The sequence below is a fragment of the Pseudoliparis swirei genome, chromosome 24 (assembly GCF_029220125.1).
Source record: "Pseudoliparis swirei isolate HS2019 ecotype Mariana Trench chromosome 24, NWPU_hadal_v1, whole genome shotgun sequence".
NCBI classification, from domain to species: Eukaryota; Metazoa; Chordata; class Actinopteri; order Perciformes; family Liparidae; genus Pseudoliparis; species Pseudoliparis swirei.
In genome coordinates, this window is record NC_079411.1 from 7,922,804 (window position 1) to 7,942,774 (window position 19,971).

Here is a 19,971-nt window from a genome sequence, read left to right on the forward strand (position 1 = left end):
TAATTGTGCACGAGCAGAGCTGTGTGAAAGTCCACAGATGGAGGAGAGCTGCTCAGGCGAGCACACGGCATGTCAACTGTCTGTGACCATGCTAATTCATAAACGGTGGTTGCAGATTCTCTTCAGGGATGCTCTTCTTTGAATCAAAGGCCGCTGATTGTAACTGTGACTTACCCTAAGCGCTGTGTAACGTGGGAATTTCCAATTTCATTTGGATCTTAGATTTCTTTTGGGAGTTTTCCATAGTCCCTTTTCTTATTCTCAATTATTTTGAGATGAATGCATTTTGACTGCCTTGCCCCAAGGAGTGAACGGCTGTTGACACGTCCTCTTTTGTGTTACCTTTCCTTGTTGGACTAATTTTGCCCCATCTTATTCGTGGCAGTTAATTTAACTTTGTATCTTTTGTCTTGCTACATTAATCTCTCCTTTGTTGTACGGGATGACATGTTTTGATCTTTTTCACATGATAATCTACCTAATGTAGCCCCTTTTTATAGTTTCAGTCATATCAAGTGCTGTTCTTAACAGCTGTTTAATTTGTAGTTTTGCAGAAACTGCAGCCACCTGTGTGATGTATCTTTGTCAAGTCCATGTCAAAGAGCAGACCAAGCTACACATTTAGAAATTCTTCCCAGATATCAACATTTAAATATCGATGGTATCTTGTATTTTTGGTCCTACAAAAAAAATATAAACGCGAGTGTTCAGATGTTTGGTTTTCATCTCTGGAAGTAACTGGTTGGTCTCTCAGGAATTTGACAAAGAACTCCTCCTCAATGACGGCGTAGCAGTTTGATTAAACAGGTCTCACTTGCCTCACTTGTCCTCAGCGTGCACAACTTACCCAGTTGTCAACTTCTCACCCTGGGCGGGCCTGGCCTCGCTGTAACCGAAGCTCTTGGTCCTTCTGTTCCCCACAGGGTAACTTGACCCAAGATTGCTTTGTCATGTGCCAGAGAGAGAGGTTCCCTCTCCGCGCCCACCGCCTTTGTGCGACCAACCCAACACAGACATATCAGTGTTGTTTTAGCACATTCACTTTAGCTTTTACGTTTAATTTAGGCATTTAAGGAGGCCTGCCTCAAAGAATGTATTTAATAGGTTTAAGGCCTCATTTGGACCGTGTGGGTGTGTTTGTGATTAAATAATGCTGTCCTTTTGAACTACAGTGTCTGAAACATGTGCTGCACGTGTGTGCGCAGTATGTCAGAGTGGGACGTGTGTGTGTGTGTGTGTGTGTGTGGGTGTGTGTCCATGTCATTTCATGTTTTTGTCCATGTGTCTCCTGTATGTCCGTGTGCCCGCTCGGGGCTTTTCAGATCTACAAGTTGTTTTGTCATCCTGTTTGTGCAGGGAAAGGCCTGATGCTCATCCTGCTGTCTCAGTCAGGGGCTTGGCCCACTAACAAAGAACACCCTGTGGCTGGAAAAGCAGCTAATAGATGAAAAAGAAACGCACGTCCACAGCATTGTTAATACGCTCAAAATAATACCCCAACACAATAACAAAACGGCTTTAGTTTGCATTCCTCACACTGCTTCCTGAACTGTTTGATCTCTGTGCTGCTTGCTTGTGTACTTGGTCTGTCATTTACTCACATTATTCAAACGGGACTGGGAAGGTTCCTGGTAATCAATCAGTTATTAAATTTATTACGAGTACTACACTATTCGGTTGGTGAAACTTTTACGCAGGTGTCCCTCTGTACTCTCCCTAGCTTCAGCAACAAAGGGGAGTGAATTATTCTTGAATCACTGTCTTATCAGACAAGTTGAGCTAGTATTTTGTTGAGAGCGTATTTTGAGCCACAAAACATTCAGCCCAACTCCGATGACTTGGCAAAATCAAGAGTTCATGACCCTCTTGAGTCTGCATTTAAATGAATGACTGCTGGATATGTTTTCTAAATATAACTACAAACACCATGAGGTGGAAAATACAATCGAGAAAGAGATCAGTGTGGCGTCGTATTTACTTTTGAAGGTCTGAATAGGAATAGGCCTCTCACTCTCACTGACCTATACCTTTGAAACAACACATGATATGACTGCTATGTGTGATATGTAAACAAGTTCTGAAGCTTGTTTTTGTCTGACGCAAGTAAAATAGCTACATTGCAGTTGGAAGTTTTTATATATCAGTAATAAATAACTGATGTATTCAATTGTTGCAGATACAAAGGGATGCAGGTGGTGTCTCATTGTCTCGCTCTTTAATGCACTTCAGGATAAGGATTTAATTATTGAACTGTCCTTTTATGTATGGACACAAAAGGAAGTCATAGATCTCAACCGACTGCATCTTTTTTTCTCACGTCTGCCTTTTTTTTCTTTATGGTCCCTTTTTCTCACAGACTACAAATCCCATTTGAAAGAACATACCCCACAGCCTGTTCCTCTTTTGGTTATTCACCCCAATCATGGTGCCCGGCCAAACTGTGTGGCTTTTGTTCTGGTCATCCCAGACACATATTTCTGGTTTGCGAGCCTCTTTCCTCTTGGCCTCGAGTATTCTCCGGTTAGGGCAGTGCAGCTGGTGGAGAATGCACACAGAGACACTAGCTATGCTAGGACACATCGGCTAAACTGGAAAAATAAAGCATTTGGCCAGCGGTCTAGCAAGAATGGAGCAGTCATTGTGAGAACACACATATAACCTTTGGCCTCATTTCCCTGCAGGCATGGAAGAAGCGGTGGTTTGTTCTTCGCAGTGGCCGTCTGACAGGCGACCCAGACGTGTTGGAGTACTACAAGAATGACCATGCCAAGAAGCCCATCCGTGTGATTGACCTCAACTTGTGCGAGCAGGTATGGTTCCTCTGTACAGCCAGCCTGCAATCTCAAAACCCACGCTCCACATTTCTAAATCTATGGTTAATTCTTAATTTGAATTTAGTCCAATCTTGTCCATGTGAGCATGGTCAGGGTTCGTACGGTCATGGAAAACCTGGAAAAGTCATGGAATTTTAAAATGGTCATTTCCAGGCCTGGAAAAGTCATGGAAAAAACTTAAATCATAAAAGATTGGGAAAAGTCATGGACATTTGTTATAATCACATGTTCATTTACACCGAGTTTGAAATAATTAATATGTATTTTTAAAGAAGACGCTCAAAATATAAGCCGGCATACGCACAATTTTCTAGATTTTTAATGTTTATACAGAGATTTCAGTTTGGTCATGGAAATTTGTTTTAAAGTCATGGAAAAGTTATGGAAATCCATTGATCAAAATGTGTAAGAGAACCCTGTATGGTGTTAGGCGGTTTTACTACACGTCATAGGGAGGCGATCTCTTCGGGCCGTGTTGGCCAAGGGGACTGGTGAATTTGTAAATCACATTTTCCTTTCTCGTCACTCCAAATGATTGAAAATCTAATGGATTAAAAATGCTTTAGTGAATATCTATATGTGCCTGTATTTATTATCACACTATAATTTTGATTATTGCCAAGTAGGTTTTCAGGTGCAAGGAATTTGCTTTGGTGTCTTAGACATTTACAGTACCCTGGACTATTCCGCTTTAAGAGCTCTCCAGTAGTGCCTGCTGTCGATTACTACAGATGAACACATCAATCAGCCGCCGGTTGAAACCGATCGATTTTCAGCAGTTTGGCCATGACCAGTGACTGGACACCGGTCAGCCTTATATTTCATAAAGCTCACAATTTGTCCAAACTGCAAGTATACAATTACCTGTGAATAACAACTGCACAAATATTTGGAAGAAACTAACTTAATTGGATGTTTTCACAGCAATATAAAATATAGATTTGAGAAGGGATTATGATCTGTTTAACTTCCCACCACTAGCTCCAACAAGCTTATAATACATAAATAAAACTACTAATGTCAATAGTAATCACAGTAAGTATTTAAATAGAACTGTAATCATTTCCACCCCCTAATTTGAATTGTGTGCATTTATGGAAACAACTGATGTAGATGTCGATAACAACGTAAAAGTTTACACTGAGTTTGGAAGGGCTATTTATTTCAGCTCTATTTATCTATTCAAATATCTTTCTTATTCATTGGCTGTAAATATGAACTTCATTTATATATTTGTCAATATATTTGTTTGTGACTGATACTGATATTAAACTAAGCCGCGTTTGTTACCGCTTCAGGTGGACGCTGGGCTGACGTTCAACAAGAAGGACCTGGAGCACAGGTTCATATTCGACATCAAGACCATCGACCGCGTCTTCTACCTGGTGGCTGACACCGAGGACGAGATGAATAAGTGGGTTCGCTGCATCTGCGACATCTGTGGATTTAACCCCACTGACGACGGTAAGCATCGGCACTTGATGGTTAACCGCACATCACAGCTGCATTACATCACTACTGCTTGTCAACCTAAGGCACGTTGAGACAAAAGGGGTTGAAGTTTTGCTTCACCGGGACGGATTTCACTAAACGTTTAAGTTCAAGCCACATGCAATCACCCGAATAGCATGCTTTTTAAAAACATTTTAAACAATTTGGTCAGATGAAGTTTGAATTGCTTGAAGTGTTTAAACACTATTTCTATGAAGAACAGGTCTTGAAAAGAATACATTGAAAGTGGTAAATATGGTTTAATACATCTTGAGTGATGGACAGCCTTGAAAACATGTATTCTGTTACTTTTGGCTCTGAAGCAGACGTCTGTGATAGATGAACCAGAATACTTATTTTGTTGTTGACAAATTTTGTGCAAAATGTATAAAATACCAAACAGGAATCGTCCACCCTCTGAGATCCTCAGAGCAATCTGTTCACCGCTATCGCCACCTGATGTTGCCACTATGACAGTGACCGGCACTGTGGAACTACCAGTGTAATACGTAAACACAAAAACATAGTTCACACAATAACTTGCTGTGTAGCAGCTTCATCATCAGCTATCGGCAAGTTTGATTGGTCGCCCTTATTTGATGCCACAGTGGTGCCTCTCAAATATCTGCCTCTCTCTCGCTCTCTCCCTGGAGGAGTTGGGCGAACTAGCTGAATGTTCCAGAAGGCCCCTCTATTCAGCAGAGCTCTAATGATCCATGTGTTGTGTTAAATCTCACGTTACCCTCGTCCCCTACACTGTATAATCAAATCATTGTGTCCCTGTCGGTCTCACTGCCCCGCTTTCCCCTCTTATCTTGTCGTCATTGTCTCTCATTTACGTTCTCTCGTTTCCCTCCCTGTCCTCTGTCTTCGAGCCTAATTGCAAGCGTTGCTATTTGCATCTCAGTCTTCTATCGTCCCCCCCCGTCCCCCCTTGTCCTTAGACTAAATATGTCAGCATTTAAAAGTGATGAGAACGATTTCACTGTCTCGCATATCTCGCCACGAAGAGTCTTTCAGGAGAGGAATGCACATTTCAAACCTGGCAACTGAGTCACAGATTATGCTCCTCCAAGGTCGGCTTCGACGATGCCCCCACCTCGGTTGCACAGCTCGCGTTGCAGGGCAAGCCCGATAACGCTCCTCGACGCAATCATTGAAACTGGCTGTTAAAACCCTGATGTGCAAACAAACAGTGAGCCCATTCAAGGAGAACCGGGGTCTGAAGACAAAAATCCTTGCAGATATCCCTCCTCACAATTCTTGTTCCAAAAGAATGTCCTTGGCTCCCTCTTTAGCGCTCGCTTTCACTCCTCTGCGTGTGAGACCCGACTCGCTGCTCTGCCGCGTGTGGCCACACCAGAGCGCTTCACGGCTGGCCTGATATTAGAGGAGGGAGCGTTCGGAGAGAGACGGCGGAGGAGGTAAAGATAAGCATGAGCAGAGGGGATTTTCCCTTTTCCTGTATGAATCGGCACAAACAGCGTCAACAAACAAATGTGGGGGAAAAAGGGATGAAGATGGCAGAGGAGCAAACGATGCACCGTCATTGGAGAAGTTGACTTTATAAAGACGAGAAAGAGGGGACCTTCCTTGTGTAAGAGAAAACCATGTCGGTTATAGAAGAGAGTGGGAGGAGAACTGTGAAAAGGGAGAAGAAAGTAGAGAGATGCGGAATGAATGCGGGATATTCTATTTCACCAAGCATACGCATCAGCCATCTTGGCTCTCGGTGCAGTGCAACAATCGGCTCGAGCAGAAGGGTTTCAAAAGGACTCTGGTATTGATGTGATGAAGCAGAGACCTTGAGGAAATGCTGTCTGAGAAGGAGTGTGTGGGATTCTGAAGGCACACACCGTATTCAGGCTGCTCACGAACAAATTACGCTTTGAAGTGGGTTTCATGCGTATACGTGTGTTGGACGTGAAGAGAAGGATGGAAATATTAATTCATGATGATTTTTGTTGTTGTTGAGTACATTCAAAGCAATGACTGGAGTGTGCTGTAACTTGATATTAGCTGTCAGTGTCACCGAGTTTGAATCTTGTCACACGCATGTCACACCTACGTATATCACGTCCTTCCCCTCAAGTTGGACAGTGCGCTTTACCTGAAAAGGTTTGAGTTCTCCCTGAAGAAGAAGGTGAAGTTTTAGATTCTTTTGACTTCAGGCTCACCGCTTTGATTTTCGGTGGATCTATTCTAAAGAGATATCAGAGATTTGTCCTCGAGTTGTTGAGTCGAGACACATGCGCCGCTCCGGTTCAGATTTTATAGACATGTAAAGTTGATGTCGTGTCAGTGTGGTGACTGGAGACTGTTACATTGGAATTGGGTTGCTAGGAAACAGCTTGGGTCCAAGTTTACTCAGCCGGTTGACATTGGCAAACACCGCTGACTGTTTACTTTCTGCCTAATATCATCAGCAACATCACCGCGTGGGCTTTACCGATCCACAGAAGGAGCAGGGCTCGGCTTCCTGGTATGACCGAGGGTTCAGTTGGAGCCAGAGGTCAACAAAAATACAATATTGTGGTTATTATCCAGCATTATGCTTATATTAGGACAAATTCAGGATGAGATGTCCATGAAATAAATTGGACAATAAAAGAACTGATGGATCCTTCAAACTTCCATCAACCTGATGCCTTAAATGACATTAATGTGATATTCTAATTTGTGCCATGTGCTGCCCTGATTAATAACCGCAAAGCCACTGAACAATATGCGAGCCTCAACAGCCAATCATAGACATCTGCTGAGAGATCTTGACGGCATCTCATTTCGACATCAATTTAATCACTTGATTACAGTCTTAAGAATAATGCGATTAATTCATTCGTGGCCTTTTTTGTACAACACAGCATCCCTGAAGGTTCAGGCTTCATTTCATGTATGAAGTTCTTTTGTTTTTATTGGAGTTGATCGTTAATTCAGTGGCAGTGGCCCACCTCCTCCTAGTCATCTGTGACAAACCTTGTATTTTCTGGTTTGATATACCAAAGAAGATAATACGTAAACGGTCGTGAGAGGAATTGACCCCAGCCGCCTTGTTTTGTGTCCTGCAGAGGCAGCGAAAGCTGCTCACCAGTCAGCCATTGGAGGCCTGGTGGTGGACACCGCACCACACCCAGCGCTGGGTAATATCGCCGGTCCTGCAGCAGTGCTGTCCAGTGTGCCCCCTCCATATCAGCCGGTCAATGTGCGACACCTGGAATCTCAGTCCAGTTCAGAGGAGCCGCAGGATTACCTGTGGCTCGTCAACTGCGAGAGCAAAAAGCCTGAACCCAACAGGTGAGTTTGTTTGCGTCCACACGTGCTTTTTATATGTCTGAGTGTCCGTATTCACTTTCTTGGAGTGCTACGCTGTGACATAAGCTTCTCTCTGTGTATTTTTCCAACCCATTTCTTCTTTTTGTACATTTCATCTGTGCTGCCACTCTCGTCCTTGTCTCGGCGGTGTGGCGTGTAGCTCAGTGCAGCGTCACTCTCCATTGGAGGGAGACCAGGAGTATTTGCTCCTGGAGGAGTGTGAGAGCAAGACTCTTCCTCTTCAGGCTAGTCTGTGAGTGGCCAGCCATCCAGCTGGAACTGCCTGCTTGTGTGTGGAGTGCAACACGTGTTTAAAAAAAAAACAAGACGGATCAACAGCGACACTCAAAAACTTCACGGCTGTAGATTTACATGGCGTCTGTAAATTCTAGCTGGAATTGAATCGTCCGATCCTTTTTAGATCAGAGCTGACCGAGATTTACTCAACCCAGCACATTTCGTTGCCTGCATGTAGAAAACAGCATTTACCCAACATCTTCTGAGAAAGAAGATGCTAACATAGCTAGAGACGGCGTGTTATGTTTTGTTCCTAACCTTGGCTTGCAGACACTGTTGTGAAGGCGTAGCTTGACTGAGTGGATTTCTTGGCTTGCCGAAATCAATTGTGGATATTTAATTCTGTGGTGTATATGTATATTGCCTCCTCAGAGCTCATGCTGAGTGTTCCAAGTCTACCTCTTCAGAGACGGACCTGAATGACAACCTTCCCTCTCACCGCACGCCCACATCCTCCACCTCCTCAGCTAAACACACCTCGCACAACGGCTTCTTCCCGCAGCACCCGGCCCCTGCCTCCGCCTCCTCCATCTACGACTCGCCTCCACCGCGTTGTGCGTCTCTATCGACCGACGCCGGCCTTTACCACCTCCCTCGCAGCTACTCCCAGGACACTGTGCTGCTCCCAAAGTCAGCGTCCTCCCCTGTGGCCCATCCGGACAGCGGGGGGGATGCCCCTGAGCTCTACGTCTTCAACACACCGTCACGGAAGCCCTCAATAGAGTCACAGATGCGCAACTTTTCCATCAGTTATGATATCCCACCTACACCTGGCGCAAACTGTACTTACCAGGTGCCCCGCACTTTGTCAATGTCGACAGGTGTTGGAGGCTCAGAGGGTGGGGGAGATGCAGTACCCCCTCCCAGACCGCCCAAGCCTTCGCTCAGTTCCACCTCAGGACCCCCACCTCCCCCAGCTGAGCGCTCCCCTACGGACACCTATTATGTGCCTCGCTCAGCATCAGAGACAGACGGAAACTACTGTGTGCCTACTAGTGCTGGGAATAAGGCTTTACGCAGCAACACTATTGGCACAGTGGACTGTTCACGCCTCCGCAAAGGTGTGTTCATTTTCTTCTTCTTCTTCTGTTGTTGGAGTACAGATTTCCTATGCATTGGAAAACCACTATGAAAGTAGAAATGATGCTTAATGGCCTTAAAATATTTCAATTAAATGTAATGTTCGAGAGGACACATTAAAAGCCACTTTCCTTTTTACAATTTGGATGTTTTACCAATAGATATTTTGTATTAATCTCTTTTACGTCGGGATTTGGTACCTTTTTTACATTCTTTTGATGGATGATATCCCAGGAACTCTCGATATGTTTTCTTCATACCTACAATCCCTATTTCTGCCCTCGTTCTGTTCACAATACGTTCAAATTCTCAAGAGCTTATCAGACCGTAACACAGAGCAGAGAGTTTTCTGCAGATGTCCTGACAATTAAAGGCTGTGACTTTATACGTTCATACGTTAAGAATCCTATTAATATGTCCTCGCTTGTGGGCAAGTGCATCCCCTCTGTTGCATCACTGAAACTGAAACTCCAGATATATTTAGCTAGTTATTAGCAGAACCCTCTGTGTTGTACATATACTGTACTATACCGTCACTTATGAGCATTGGTGCTGTCCTCTAAATGTGGCAAAACACTATACATGCGATGCATGTATTATATATTTTCGTAAGAATTTACAAGTCCATGTAACAAAACAGCAATGTTCATGCGCCGTCATAACTTCCACTTTCTATCAAAGCAAGAGAATATATTACTAAAATTGGATTTATCAGATACTCTGTGGAGACAAGAGGTGTATTTTGTAATAAAAGTTGAGTATATTTTGGAAAATAAAGCAACGCTAATAATAAAAGGTTACATTTATAGCAACGATTTAAAAATGATTCACAACAACCTTTGTAGAAAAGCTCCAAATAGATGGAACAAAACTTGTGACAAGAAGAGAGAAACTTATGAAGTGAATATGGACAGACATAATGTATTCTTCCATTCACTCCTCCCTCTTGTGGTAAAAAAATGTCATTACAGAAGTATTAGTGGCAAGATAATTGTTTACAAAAACCCAGGAGACCCTGACGTCTTTGGGTGAAACTCGGTTATCAGCCCATCCTGAGCAAACTGCTGCTGAAAGCTGTCCAACTGTCACAGAGGGTGAATACCCCGGCCTCATCAGAGGAGGCGTTGTGCGAGTTCACATTGAATGGAGTTGAGGCTGTAGTGAATATTTCACACCGCACCAGACGGGGTGGAGCGATTTATGTCTGCTCTCCATCCTGATGACAAATAAACAGGCCAGGGTGCAAATACAATTCAAAAGGACCATTGAATGGTTGAACTATTTATACTGTAAACAAGATTTCACCTGACCAATTTTAAACTATGTTTTCCATTACAATATTTCAAAGAAAGGATATCTCTCATAGCAATTATCCGCCGTCATGGTCACGGTAGTCTCTCCCCCCCCCCCCACACACACACCACCACCACCACTTGCACTGCTGTGGTTCTTGTAGCCGTAAGTGAAATGCATTAGCGCCTAATGACGATGCAAAAAGCAATAATACTGTGCTGCACAGTGGAGTCATCACGTACTGTATAGCTCTATCCCGCTGAACAAAATAGTCTTTCCAGTGTCATGGAAACGCATACTGGATTTTATTTAGGTTTATATTGTGTGTGTGTGTTGTTGGGATTGTGCTGTAGCATAATTGGGCTTAACATTTAGTGTTTAGCTCTGGTATGGAGAAACATTATGTGCAGTATATTATCTGAATGTATATATTTGGTCATTTTATGTATTTATTTCTTTGCAGATTTTGGATCCCAGGACTGCTACGACATTCCTAGATCATTCCCCACTGAGAAGAGCTGTTCATTTGACTTCAATGAAAGCTTCAACAGCTACTTTGTAAGTGTGCATTCAAATAGCCTTTGCCTGTTTAAAGATACATTTCTGAGATCCGATTTTGACTGTTTTTGTTGTTGTTATGAGAGGCGTACATTTTCAAATGTGCACAGAGAAAAAAACTTTTCGGCTTCTACTAAAGTTCCGACTTTTCTCAGCTGTTCATACAACACGCTCTACTCACTGCAATTTGTAAATTGAATATATTTGTGAATCTGTGTGTTTGCATTTGTGAGTCTCTCTGTGTGCATTTGCAATTGTTGAGACTGATCTGACCCATATTGTGGGGGAGGAATTGGTCCTAATGTGGTAGAGAAAGCCATCAACATGTATGACAGTTTCCTGTTTTATTTCATTGCTGCCCAATAGCATACTGAGCAAAGAGACACCAGATGCACTGCAGCCGTTTCTAAAAGAGTGTGTGTACAGATGACTGCCCAGTGTTTTGTCTGAAATGAAAGTTGAATATCATTACTGTTCCCTTGTGGCCTGAGTTTAGAGGCACATACCAGCTATGTTTGTCCTTTGTGAACATGTCCATCTGCCTTTTTCCCCCTCAGAAAAATAAAGGAATGATGCCAGTGGGCAGCCAGTCCACAGAAGAGGTACCAGACCAGAACTACGTACCCATGAGTTCCAACTCGCCGTCACACCATCACTCGGGCACTTTGTCGGAGCCAATGCACGAACCGAACTATGTGCCCATGACCCCGAGCACCATGGAGTTCTCCTCCCTGGGGAAACAGGTCCCCCCGCCCGCCCACATGGGCTTCCGCTCCAGTCCCAAGACCCCGCCTCGCAGGCCAATGCTCAGTGACTGCCAGCCCCCGCCTGTGGACCGAAATCTCAAACCTGATCGCAAAGGTGAGAGGACGACGGGTGTGCATGCACGTGGGGTTCATAGATATCCTGTAGGTTTGGTCCAGTCCTTGCTGCGGGGTTTGATGTGTGCCGGAGTGTATTGTTGCTTCAGTGTGCTCAGTGTTCACTAATGCAACAACTGACCGTGCTTTGTCTCGCACTCGGCTGCTCTTCTCAGTGCTGGCTCATGGTCATAGAGCCATCTGCACAACATGAAATCATGTCCAACCATTGTTCATCATACTTCTGTGGACAAATGTGTTTGCTAATTGTGTCTCTCTTGGTTTGTCTGGTGTGTTAAATACCATCGTCTTCTTCTGCGTCCGTCCTTGGCCAACTTATTTCACCTCTTGATAAATGAGTTTAGTGCCTGCTACATCCTCTTACATCCGACACACTAAGCTCCTTGTCAAAAGCTCCAGAGGCCCGTAGACCGTTTTGGAGGGGGCCGGTCCCTGTGCCATGGAGTGACCGAAGCCCGGAGTGGTCACCTCAATCCCCTTTGTTCCTTCATCTGAATAGAGCTCTTTGATGAAAGACCTAATAGCAAGGGGATTTACAATCTCGGCAGATTGAAAGGCTGAGTAATGGGCAGAGAGAGAGAGGGAACTGATGAGGATGTCGGGGAGACGAGGAGTCATCACGGAGGCAAACCAAAGGCAAATGGCGGTCAGTGTCATTGAAGACAAATAGGACGCGTTCTCGAGGTTTACAGTTCCCCAATGGGGAATCCTTCTGTGCACCACTTTGTATGTGACCTCTGAATCGCTCATCTCCAAATTTGGCATGCTCCATTGTGGGGCTACCATGACTAAAGGTTATACAAAGATTTGTATTTTCTCCAAATCATAACTGGAAATCTAAAGAGCTCCTGAAATTCGGATTGTACATTGTCAAACAGTAATACTACATCATTAATTTGTGATTTGTTTGGCTCTAGTCTAGCTCCAGAATCTATAAACTCTAACTAGAGAGGGGGGGGGGGGGGGTGCTAGTAGCCAATACATTTTTGGCAGCTCTTCGACAAAACAGTTTTTCCCAATCCACTCCCGTATTTCATCCAGTCTTTAAGAATGTTTAACTATTGGTCCGTCATTCTGGGGGATGTCAGTATTACTCATATTTAAGTATTTGATCCATCATTTCCAGAAAGGTATGGCAGTAAAACATCCCTTTTGTAGTTTTGGCCCTGTCATTTATAGTTTATCTTGCTGTGTATCATTTCCTCTTATTGGTATTTTCCTTTTTTCTTCGCATCATCTTATTTGAATGTCTTCACCATGTTTTTTTTCTGTTTATTCATGAAGAAATGTGTATCTACTAGTATCTTTTGTTTGGTGTTCAAACAATCTCAACACATCTTCTGATGGCATCTTGTTGATGCATTTAAATTGGATGGAAAGCACTTTGCAATTGATCATTTGAAAAGTACTATAGTAGTGAGTAGCTATACTATTTAGATATTAATTCTCTAAACTCTATGTTTTAAAGTATAGAGTTTGGGTAAAACATTGTTCAATCGATACAATATCACACGCTCTATTGACTTTTACCTTGGATATTATGAATTCATTCATTTACCATGAGCCTTACCAGATTCCTCTGTACTCTGGACTAATTGATCTCACCACCTGCCATGTTCATCTTCTTCTTCTCTGATTTGGTTCGTCTTCACCGTATATTGCGAGGGGCTTTTGACATATGTGGTCAAGTACAGCAAACAGCTTTTACTGTATTAACGCAATGATATGTACAACTGACATTAATTATCGTACTTTGATTCGTGGAACATTGTTGTGACGAGCGCCGTGATGTGAAAGGAGCTTCAGTGTGTGTGTGTCTTCGTAACATGACATCATTTCTCAGTGTACTCTCAGTGCTTCTCCACAGCTCGTCGTGCATGCACAGCTGCGATGTCAGTCTTTGTGTGGGAAGCCGTGGTGCATGGAGTGAGGTGCATGTTGGGCAGTAAGGGTCCGTGGTTGTCATGACGATCATCCTCTTGAAATCTGTGCTGCACAAAAGGGGTTGGACGTATGCGAGGGTGCAGTTTTGTTGTTCCGCAAAGTCTCGTCTTTTGCTTTGCATGACAGGACAGTTGTTACAGTAGGGCTAAACTGTTGTGATCACCAAACATCTTCTAATAAGCAAAGTCTTTTTTCACCAATCAGGTCAGAGTCCTAAAATAATAAGAGCAAAAGGTGTGGGTTTAGAGCGAACCGACTCTCAAACCGTAGGTGAATTCCCGAGGGGACGACGCAAGGGTAGGTACTCCTCACTGAACTGCCGTTGTGTATCTGAAAACTTTCTATTCCTTGACCTCTCTCAAACTCTACTTCATCTCGACTCTTTGCATGGCGTGTACTATTGGATTTCTCTTGTTTCTCAGGTATTGGTTCGATAAGAGACTGTGTGCAAACCAGACTCAATTAAACCGTACCTTTTTAATGTTTGCTGGCTGCGATGAGCTCATCCATCCAGAGCTACCCAAATAGGTTTAAGAATAAAACATGGGTGTCAGAGCTGTTGCACTAATCTGGTTTTATTTTAAATCCAAGCAGGAGGGGACTGAGTGTGCACTTCATATACGGTGGATTGAAGTCACAGCATGCCTCTCAGAATAAACTGTTACTACCACCTTACACTAACTACCTTCTCCCTCTGATGTGAATTTGTACACAGTCAAACAAATGACTTACTAACAACTCTCTTACAAACATTTCTTTTTGTGTTTCTATTTAATAGATCGTCCTTACAAAACACACATTCAGATGTAGCAACCACAACATAATTATTGTCACAAGAACACCTGCATGTCTCTGGAAAGTAGTAGATGGCTCTTCAGGAGGAAATTGATATAATAATAATGATATAATCTAATAAAAGAGACTCCGATAGATGAGCTCTTCTGCTTGTGTACATACAGCTTGCACTAGCAAGTTTGTAGTTTACCATGTCTTAGTCTGACTCCTTGCACACAACATTGCAAACCATTTTGCTTTGTAGAATTGCCCAATTGTTTTCACTTTGTATTGTTTTTCACCTTTTTTAACCCTCCTGTTACCTTAGGGTCAATTTGACCCCATTCAATGTTTAATGTCGGTGTTCTTTCGGGTCAATTTGACCCCAGGCTGTTTTTCACTGTCAAACATATAAGAAATATCAACTTTTTTATATTTAAAGGGCTATTTAGGTAGTCAACAACACATAAAAACTTGGAAGGGTTTAAAGGAATGAAATTGGTTCTAATTATTTTTCACACGTTTGATATCCTCACACACAATAATGGTTGTTTTCTTGCTACTAAACTCTCGCCACAGTTTGGAGCAGATAAGATCCGCTTGTGATGAGTGGTAGAGATTGTAGGGTTTAATGGGCGGGAAATGCTACATCTACATTCATTATGCAGTCATTTGTAATAAATACAATTTAAAACTATTACAATTAAAAATTATGAACAAACAGGTTGATTTATTTCACATTTCCAACATGTCAGTCGTAGACCTTTGTCAGTCTTGCATAAATGGAGCTCACATATGTTTCTAAAGCAGTGGCTGACTGTGACGTGTACTTTGCTTCAGGAAGACCAGCTCCACTTGAGATCATACCACTGCCAGAATGGGAGGAGCCCTGCACGCCTGTCCGCTCGCCTGTCACACGGTCGTTCGCTCGGGAGTAAGTATCCAAAATGATCTGCAGCATTTTTTTTCTAATTCTGCATTTTGCTAACAGCGAAGGGAATGTTCACGCCACTCTGTTTCCTCACCCTTTTTTATTAGTTTTTTCATAAGGACTAAACTTACAGAAACAGTGTGCATTGTCACAAAATACAGACGTTTTATTCATTTTTTTGTCGTAAAAATTATGTTTTGTCGTGAACATTCCCTTTTGTAGTGGATACAATTAACTGAATAAGTAGGCACTAACACTTCATGCTTTACTGTAGTCACCTTGTGACCGACGTAGCACTGCTCATACACGCTGGTCTGGGATCTGCCTCAGAGCGACACTCTGCTGAATGCAGTTTATTGTCCGGTATCGGGTCTATTCCTGTGCTTTGTGCTGCAGTGGGTTATAGCTGTGGCTGTCATGTCTGTGATGTATTTTGTGTTCACCAGACTCTGTACTTGTCTGGAAGTCGGTGTGTAAACATTGTGAATGCTGCTCAGTCTTTCTAGGTTTCCAATGCCAACGAGACCCGCGTCAGTGCATAGTACGGCCTCCAGCACTGACTCCGAAGACTGTGATGAGAATTATGTAGCCATGGTCTCTAATAAGTCCACAGATGAACCAGTATGTAACACACAACTACCCTCTGATCTAAGAAGTTGCATGATTATTGTTTTCTAATCTCAAATCGCAGATGGTCAAAGCTCCAGGAAAAATGTGCGAAATGTCTTATTTGATTATGATGGTAACTCTTTGGAATCATTGTTGTATAAGAAATGTGCAAAGACAGCACTGCAGATGCACTCTAAATACAGAAGAGTATGTTTGATGCAGGCACATTTTTCAGGGTTGAACACCATGCAACCGAGAATGTTAAGCTGTAATTATTGCACAGAAACTATTAGAAGGCTAATGTGCACTCATTAGTGTGGACACATAACTGGTTGCTGCAGATGGACTCCTCGCCACTCTTTTCTTTGCAATTTCTTCTCGTTCTGCAGCTCTGCTTTCTTTATTCTCTATTTTGATCTTTGGCTTTTCAGGTATTGTGGTCTTTAAAAAAAAAAAAGAAGCACCCCTGCTATAGTTCAAAAGATCGATTTTAGTTACTTTAGTCATTGGCTTAAATGGCATCAGCATTAGATGTATTTGAGGTATTCTGTGATGCCTGCGTAAACAGGCACTACTGGCTTATGTAACCATAATAATATCGGGCACATCCGCCCTACATTGATGGGATGACATTTCTGTCATTGGGGTTTCTTTCTCTTACATTTTGTGTATCAGGTGAATAATTTTCCTGTTTTTCTTGCTGTAACAATTTAACCTTTTCCAACATTTGCTTTGATATTGTCTACTGACTTCCTGATCTTTCATCACTTCTGATCATTTCTTTCTCCCTAGTTCCTCATTTCTTTGGCTTCACCAGGCTCTGGCTTCATTCGTTTTCTTTTCCCCCGCATTTTGTTCTTGACCATCTGCTGTTTCTTTTTTCCTTCGTCACTGCTTCCTTCTCACTCTGTGTAGAGAGGAGTCCTTCTACTGCACTGTCCCCATCACCCCTGTAAAGAGGGAGGTGGAGGACCTTTACATCATAGAGGAGGTGAGCAGGGTTGCCAGGTTAGACGTGCATGGCCTGCTCTGTGAGAATACCAGTTTCAGGTGTTATCATTTGATCAGACACGTTCACAGTGCATACTTTGCTGTGCTTTTATCCCTCCCCAACACCAGCTAGAAACGGTTGCCATGCAGGGACTTTAAGATGTGAACTACCTTATACTTTCATGACAATTATTCTGCACTAGTTTTGTCACCATCTTAGTTCTAATAACACCAATCCAACTTGTAGTTAGAAATTAACCCTATAGGTCATACATTTACCGTAGTATTGTCACAATACCATAATTTTGATTTTTTTTCTAATAAAACTAAAGCTCGTTCTCCTTATCTTAAATTTGCTGTGAACACAAAGTCATGTCACGTACCCACCACGGCTTTATTCAGTTTAAAAAAGGAAAGCATAATAAACTAAACAACAACGAATCTGAACAATGAGAAAAACCTTTTCATCCTTTAACTGTTCCGATCCACAAACCATCGGACCTGTAAGGGCATCATCTGAACAGGCTTTGTGAAAGTACCAACTTTTTTTGGAAATCCAATGGGTCAATCTCTTGCAATCCTAACAAACCAATATTAGTTATTGTGACAATGCTAGAAATTATTGAAGTATGACTTTGCTTCACTGACACTGGCTTAATGTTCGGATTCAGTGAATAAAAGCATCCCTTTCTGGCTAATGTAGAACATGAAGCTTGGTCCCCCCATGAATGCGGATGGTGGCAGCAGCCCAATGGTGAAGCCGAAGGGAGACAAACAGGTGGAGTACCTGGATTTGGATCTTGACTCCGGCAAGTCTACCCCACCTAGGAAGGTAGGAATCAATCAGCCCTCACATCCTGAGCCATGTTTTCACCAGTAATGTGAAAGGAACTTCCACACCGACCTGTGTTGTGTTTTCTTTATGAAGGTTAAAAGCAATGGAACTGGAATGGCAGTGTCGGACGAGCGTGTTGACTACGTGGTTGTGGACCAGCAACGGACACAGGCCCTTAAGAGCACGCGAGAGGCCTGGAACGATGGCCGCCAATCCACTGAGACAGACACCCTTTCCAAGGGACCCAAGTGACCATGTTGTCCCAACCGCCAACCCACCCTCCAAACCCCCAAACTGTTGGGCCTTTTACACTAGTGGAGGCTCTGGTGTGTGCTTTGGGACGTTTCCAGCTGTCACCTTCCACCTCAGCAAGATCCTTAATGTGTAGTGGAGCTTCATAGCCACTGTTTAGTTTACACTGCTGTTAGGCCTAGGACAGCACTGTGTGGACAGTCGTAGGAAGTGGTATGAGCCAAGAATAAGCTGTTTGCCGTATGAAAGCAGGTGGAATGACTGGACTTGTCTTCGGGGTTTAACTTCAGCAGACCCACAAACTTTGAACATTCACTGCCTCCTATATTGGATTAGAGTTTTTTTGGTTTATGTTCTGTGCACCTTTCAATGGCTGGTGGGCGGATCCACAGTTAACATTTCCTTAAATTATCATGCTGTTTGATGTTTTGGAGTATAATTTGAATCACTTGATAACATGATCACAATACTTTATCAATGCAACACTCTACTACTTAGCATAGCTGGTGAACAGAGTTGATTTTTGTTTTAGTTTCTCCTGTTTGAATGGAGTGAAGTTTCCGCGGGCACTGGTCACAGGTCAGTTTTATAATGTTTCACCAACTAGGTGTGAATGGCTAAAACTGACCCTGAACTGTGTCTATGGCAAACTTCAAACTTGATCTCCAAGATCATCTCGTACGACAGAATTTCATGGTTTTATTACTTTTTTTTTCTTTCAATGTAAAGGCAGTTGAACTTGTTCATTTTTACATGTAACCAATTGCTCAAATTAAGCTTTGGATTCACTCAAGGTTTAATCCACTGAACATGATTTGATTTCCATTTACTTTGTACGTGGAGATGCTTCAATCTGTTATGGAAGTGCAAAGACTGTACAAAAGTGTTATGTATATAAACAGGAAAAGTGTCCTTTATTTGTATGGAATATCCAGCGTGTTTGAGTCGAGGGTATATGGATTCTGCAGGGTAGAATCCTGTGCCTGTCTTAGGTGGTATCAGGACTTGTGATAAATGAATGAATTACTGTGAGTTTTTAAAAGAAAGTGACAGGTTTTCTATAAGTTATGCAAAGATATCAAACTTAGGCTAGAGAGAGAAAATCAGGTACTTATACTACAACTTACCATTTCTAATTTATTTCTCAAGTTATTTCATCAGGTGGATGTCTTGTCCACTTTTAGCTCAGTATTCCTGATTAATTTGCTAAAGTCTGTTTAAAATGCTTAGTTTGACAAGCGCCGGTCAATTAGTTTCACACATCCATTGATATTCCTCATTTTTCTCTCATCTTAGGTTTAATTTATTTCAAATTGGACTGGCATACAGTTTGCGGAAATTGACTGTCTCATGTAGTCTTGATAAATCTTTTATAGGCCGTGAAAAAGTCTTTGTCTGCATAAATCTGTGCTTTACTAACCTGTGAACTCTTGACTCGGAAGTCCCAAGCATGTGCTACCACAAGATAAAATAATTGCTGTACATATTTTGCCATCAATTAGAATAACATGTATCATTTGAAAAATGTGCCTACTAAGTCATCTTCATTCTACTTCACTCTTTCCTTATTGCAGTCTTTTTGTGATACGGACTGCAAAGCTGATGATGCTTTATCTTTTTTAATGAATCGACAGAAAATGTAAATTTTTAAAGTGGACTAAATAAAATCCAACCTCTTATGCATGTGTTGTCTTTCTTCAGTATGATTTCCATGATGATAACAAAATTTGAAGAACTTCCTGGCTTGCTGAGCGGTCTTTTATTTTGGTTTTCATTTCTGTTTTTTCAATTGCATTCATATTTCAAAATTGTAAATACCTTTCCACAAGCTCAGACCTTGATTTCTAACAATTTAAAAGTTATATTGAAAAGTTGTATAGCTTATCATGA

At 42.4% G+C, this 19,971-nt stretch overlaps 1 protein-coding gene across 6 annotated transcripts in view; it reads left to right on the plus strand.

The window, feature by feature from the left end:
• gab1 (GRB2-associated binding protein 1) overlaps positions 1-19,762 on the plus strand; it is a 52,118-nt gene extending 32,356 nt beyond the window's left edge. The window contains exons 3-14 of one of the 6 annotated variants that reach the window (XM_056408459.1): positions 2,682-2,810; positions 4,133-4,298; positions 7,394-7,619; positions 7,798-7,890; positions 8,307-8,995; positions 10,771-10,865; positions 11,423-11,726; positions 13,895-13,987; positions 15,305-15,398; positions 15,893-16,016; positions 17,698-17,826; positions 17,923-19,762. In XM_056408459.1, the coding sequence (XP_056264434.1) occupies positions 2,682-2,810; positions 4,133-4,298; positions 7,394-7,619; positions 7,798-7,890; positions 8,307-8,995; positions 10,771-10,865; positions 11,423-11,726; positions 13,895-13,987; positions 15,305-15,398; positions 15,893-16,016; positions 17,698-17,826; positions 17,923-18,081 (2,301 nt within the window). In that variant the 3' untranslated portion in view covers positions 18,082-19,762. Of the gene's footprint in view, positions 1-2,681; positions 2,811-4,132; positions 4,299-7,393; positions 7,620-7,797; positions 7,891-8,306; positions 8,996-10,770; positions 10,866-11,422; positions 11,727-13,894; positions 13,988-15,304; positions 15,399-15,892; positions 16,017-16,919; positions 16,996-17,697; positions 17,827-17,922 lie in introns of those variants that run through there. The other 5 variants (XM_056408460.1, XM_056408462.1, XM_056408461.1 and 2 more) reach the window with 5 other exon arrangements.
• Positions 19,763-19,971: the final 209 nt, after the last annotated feature.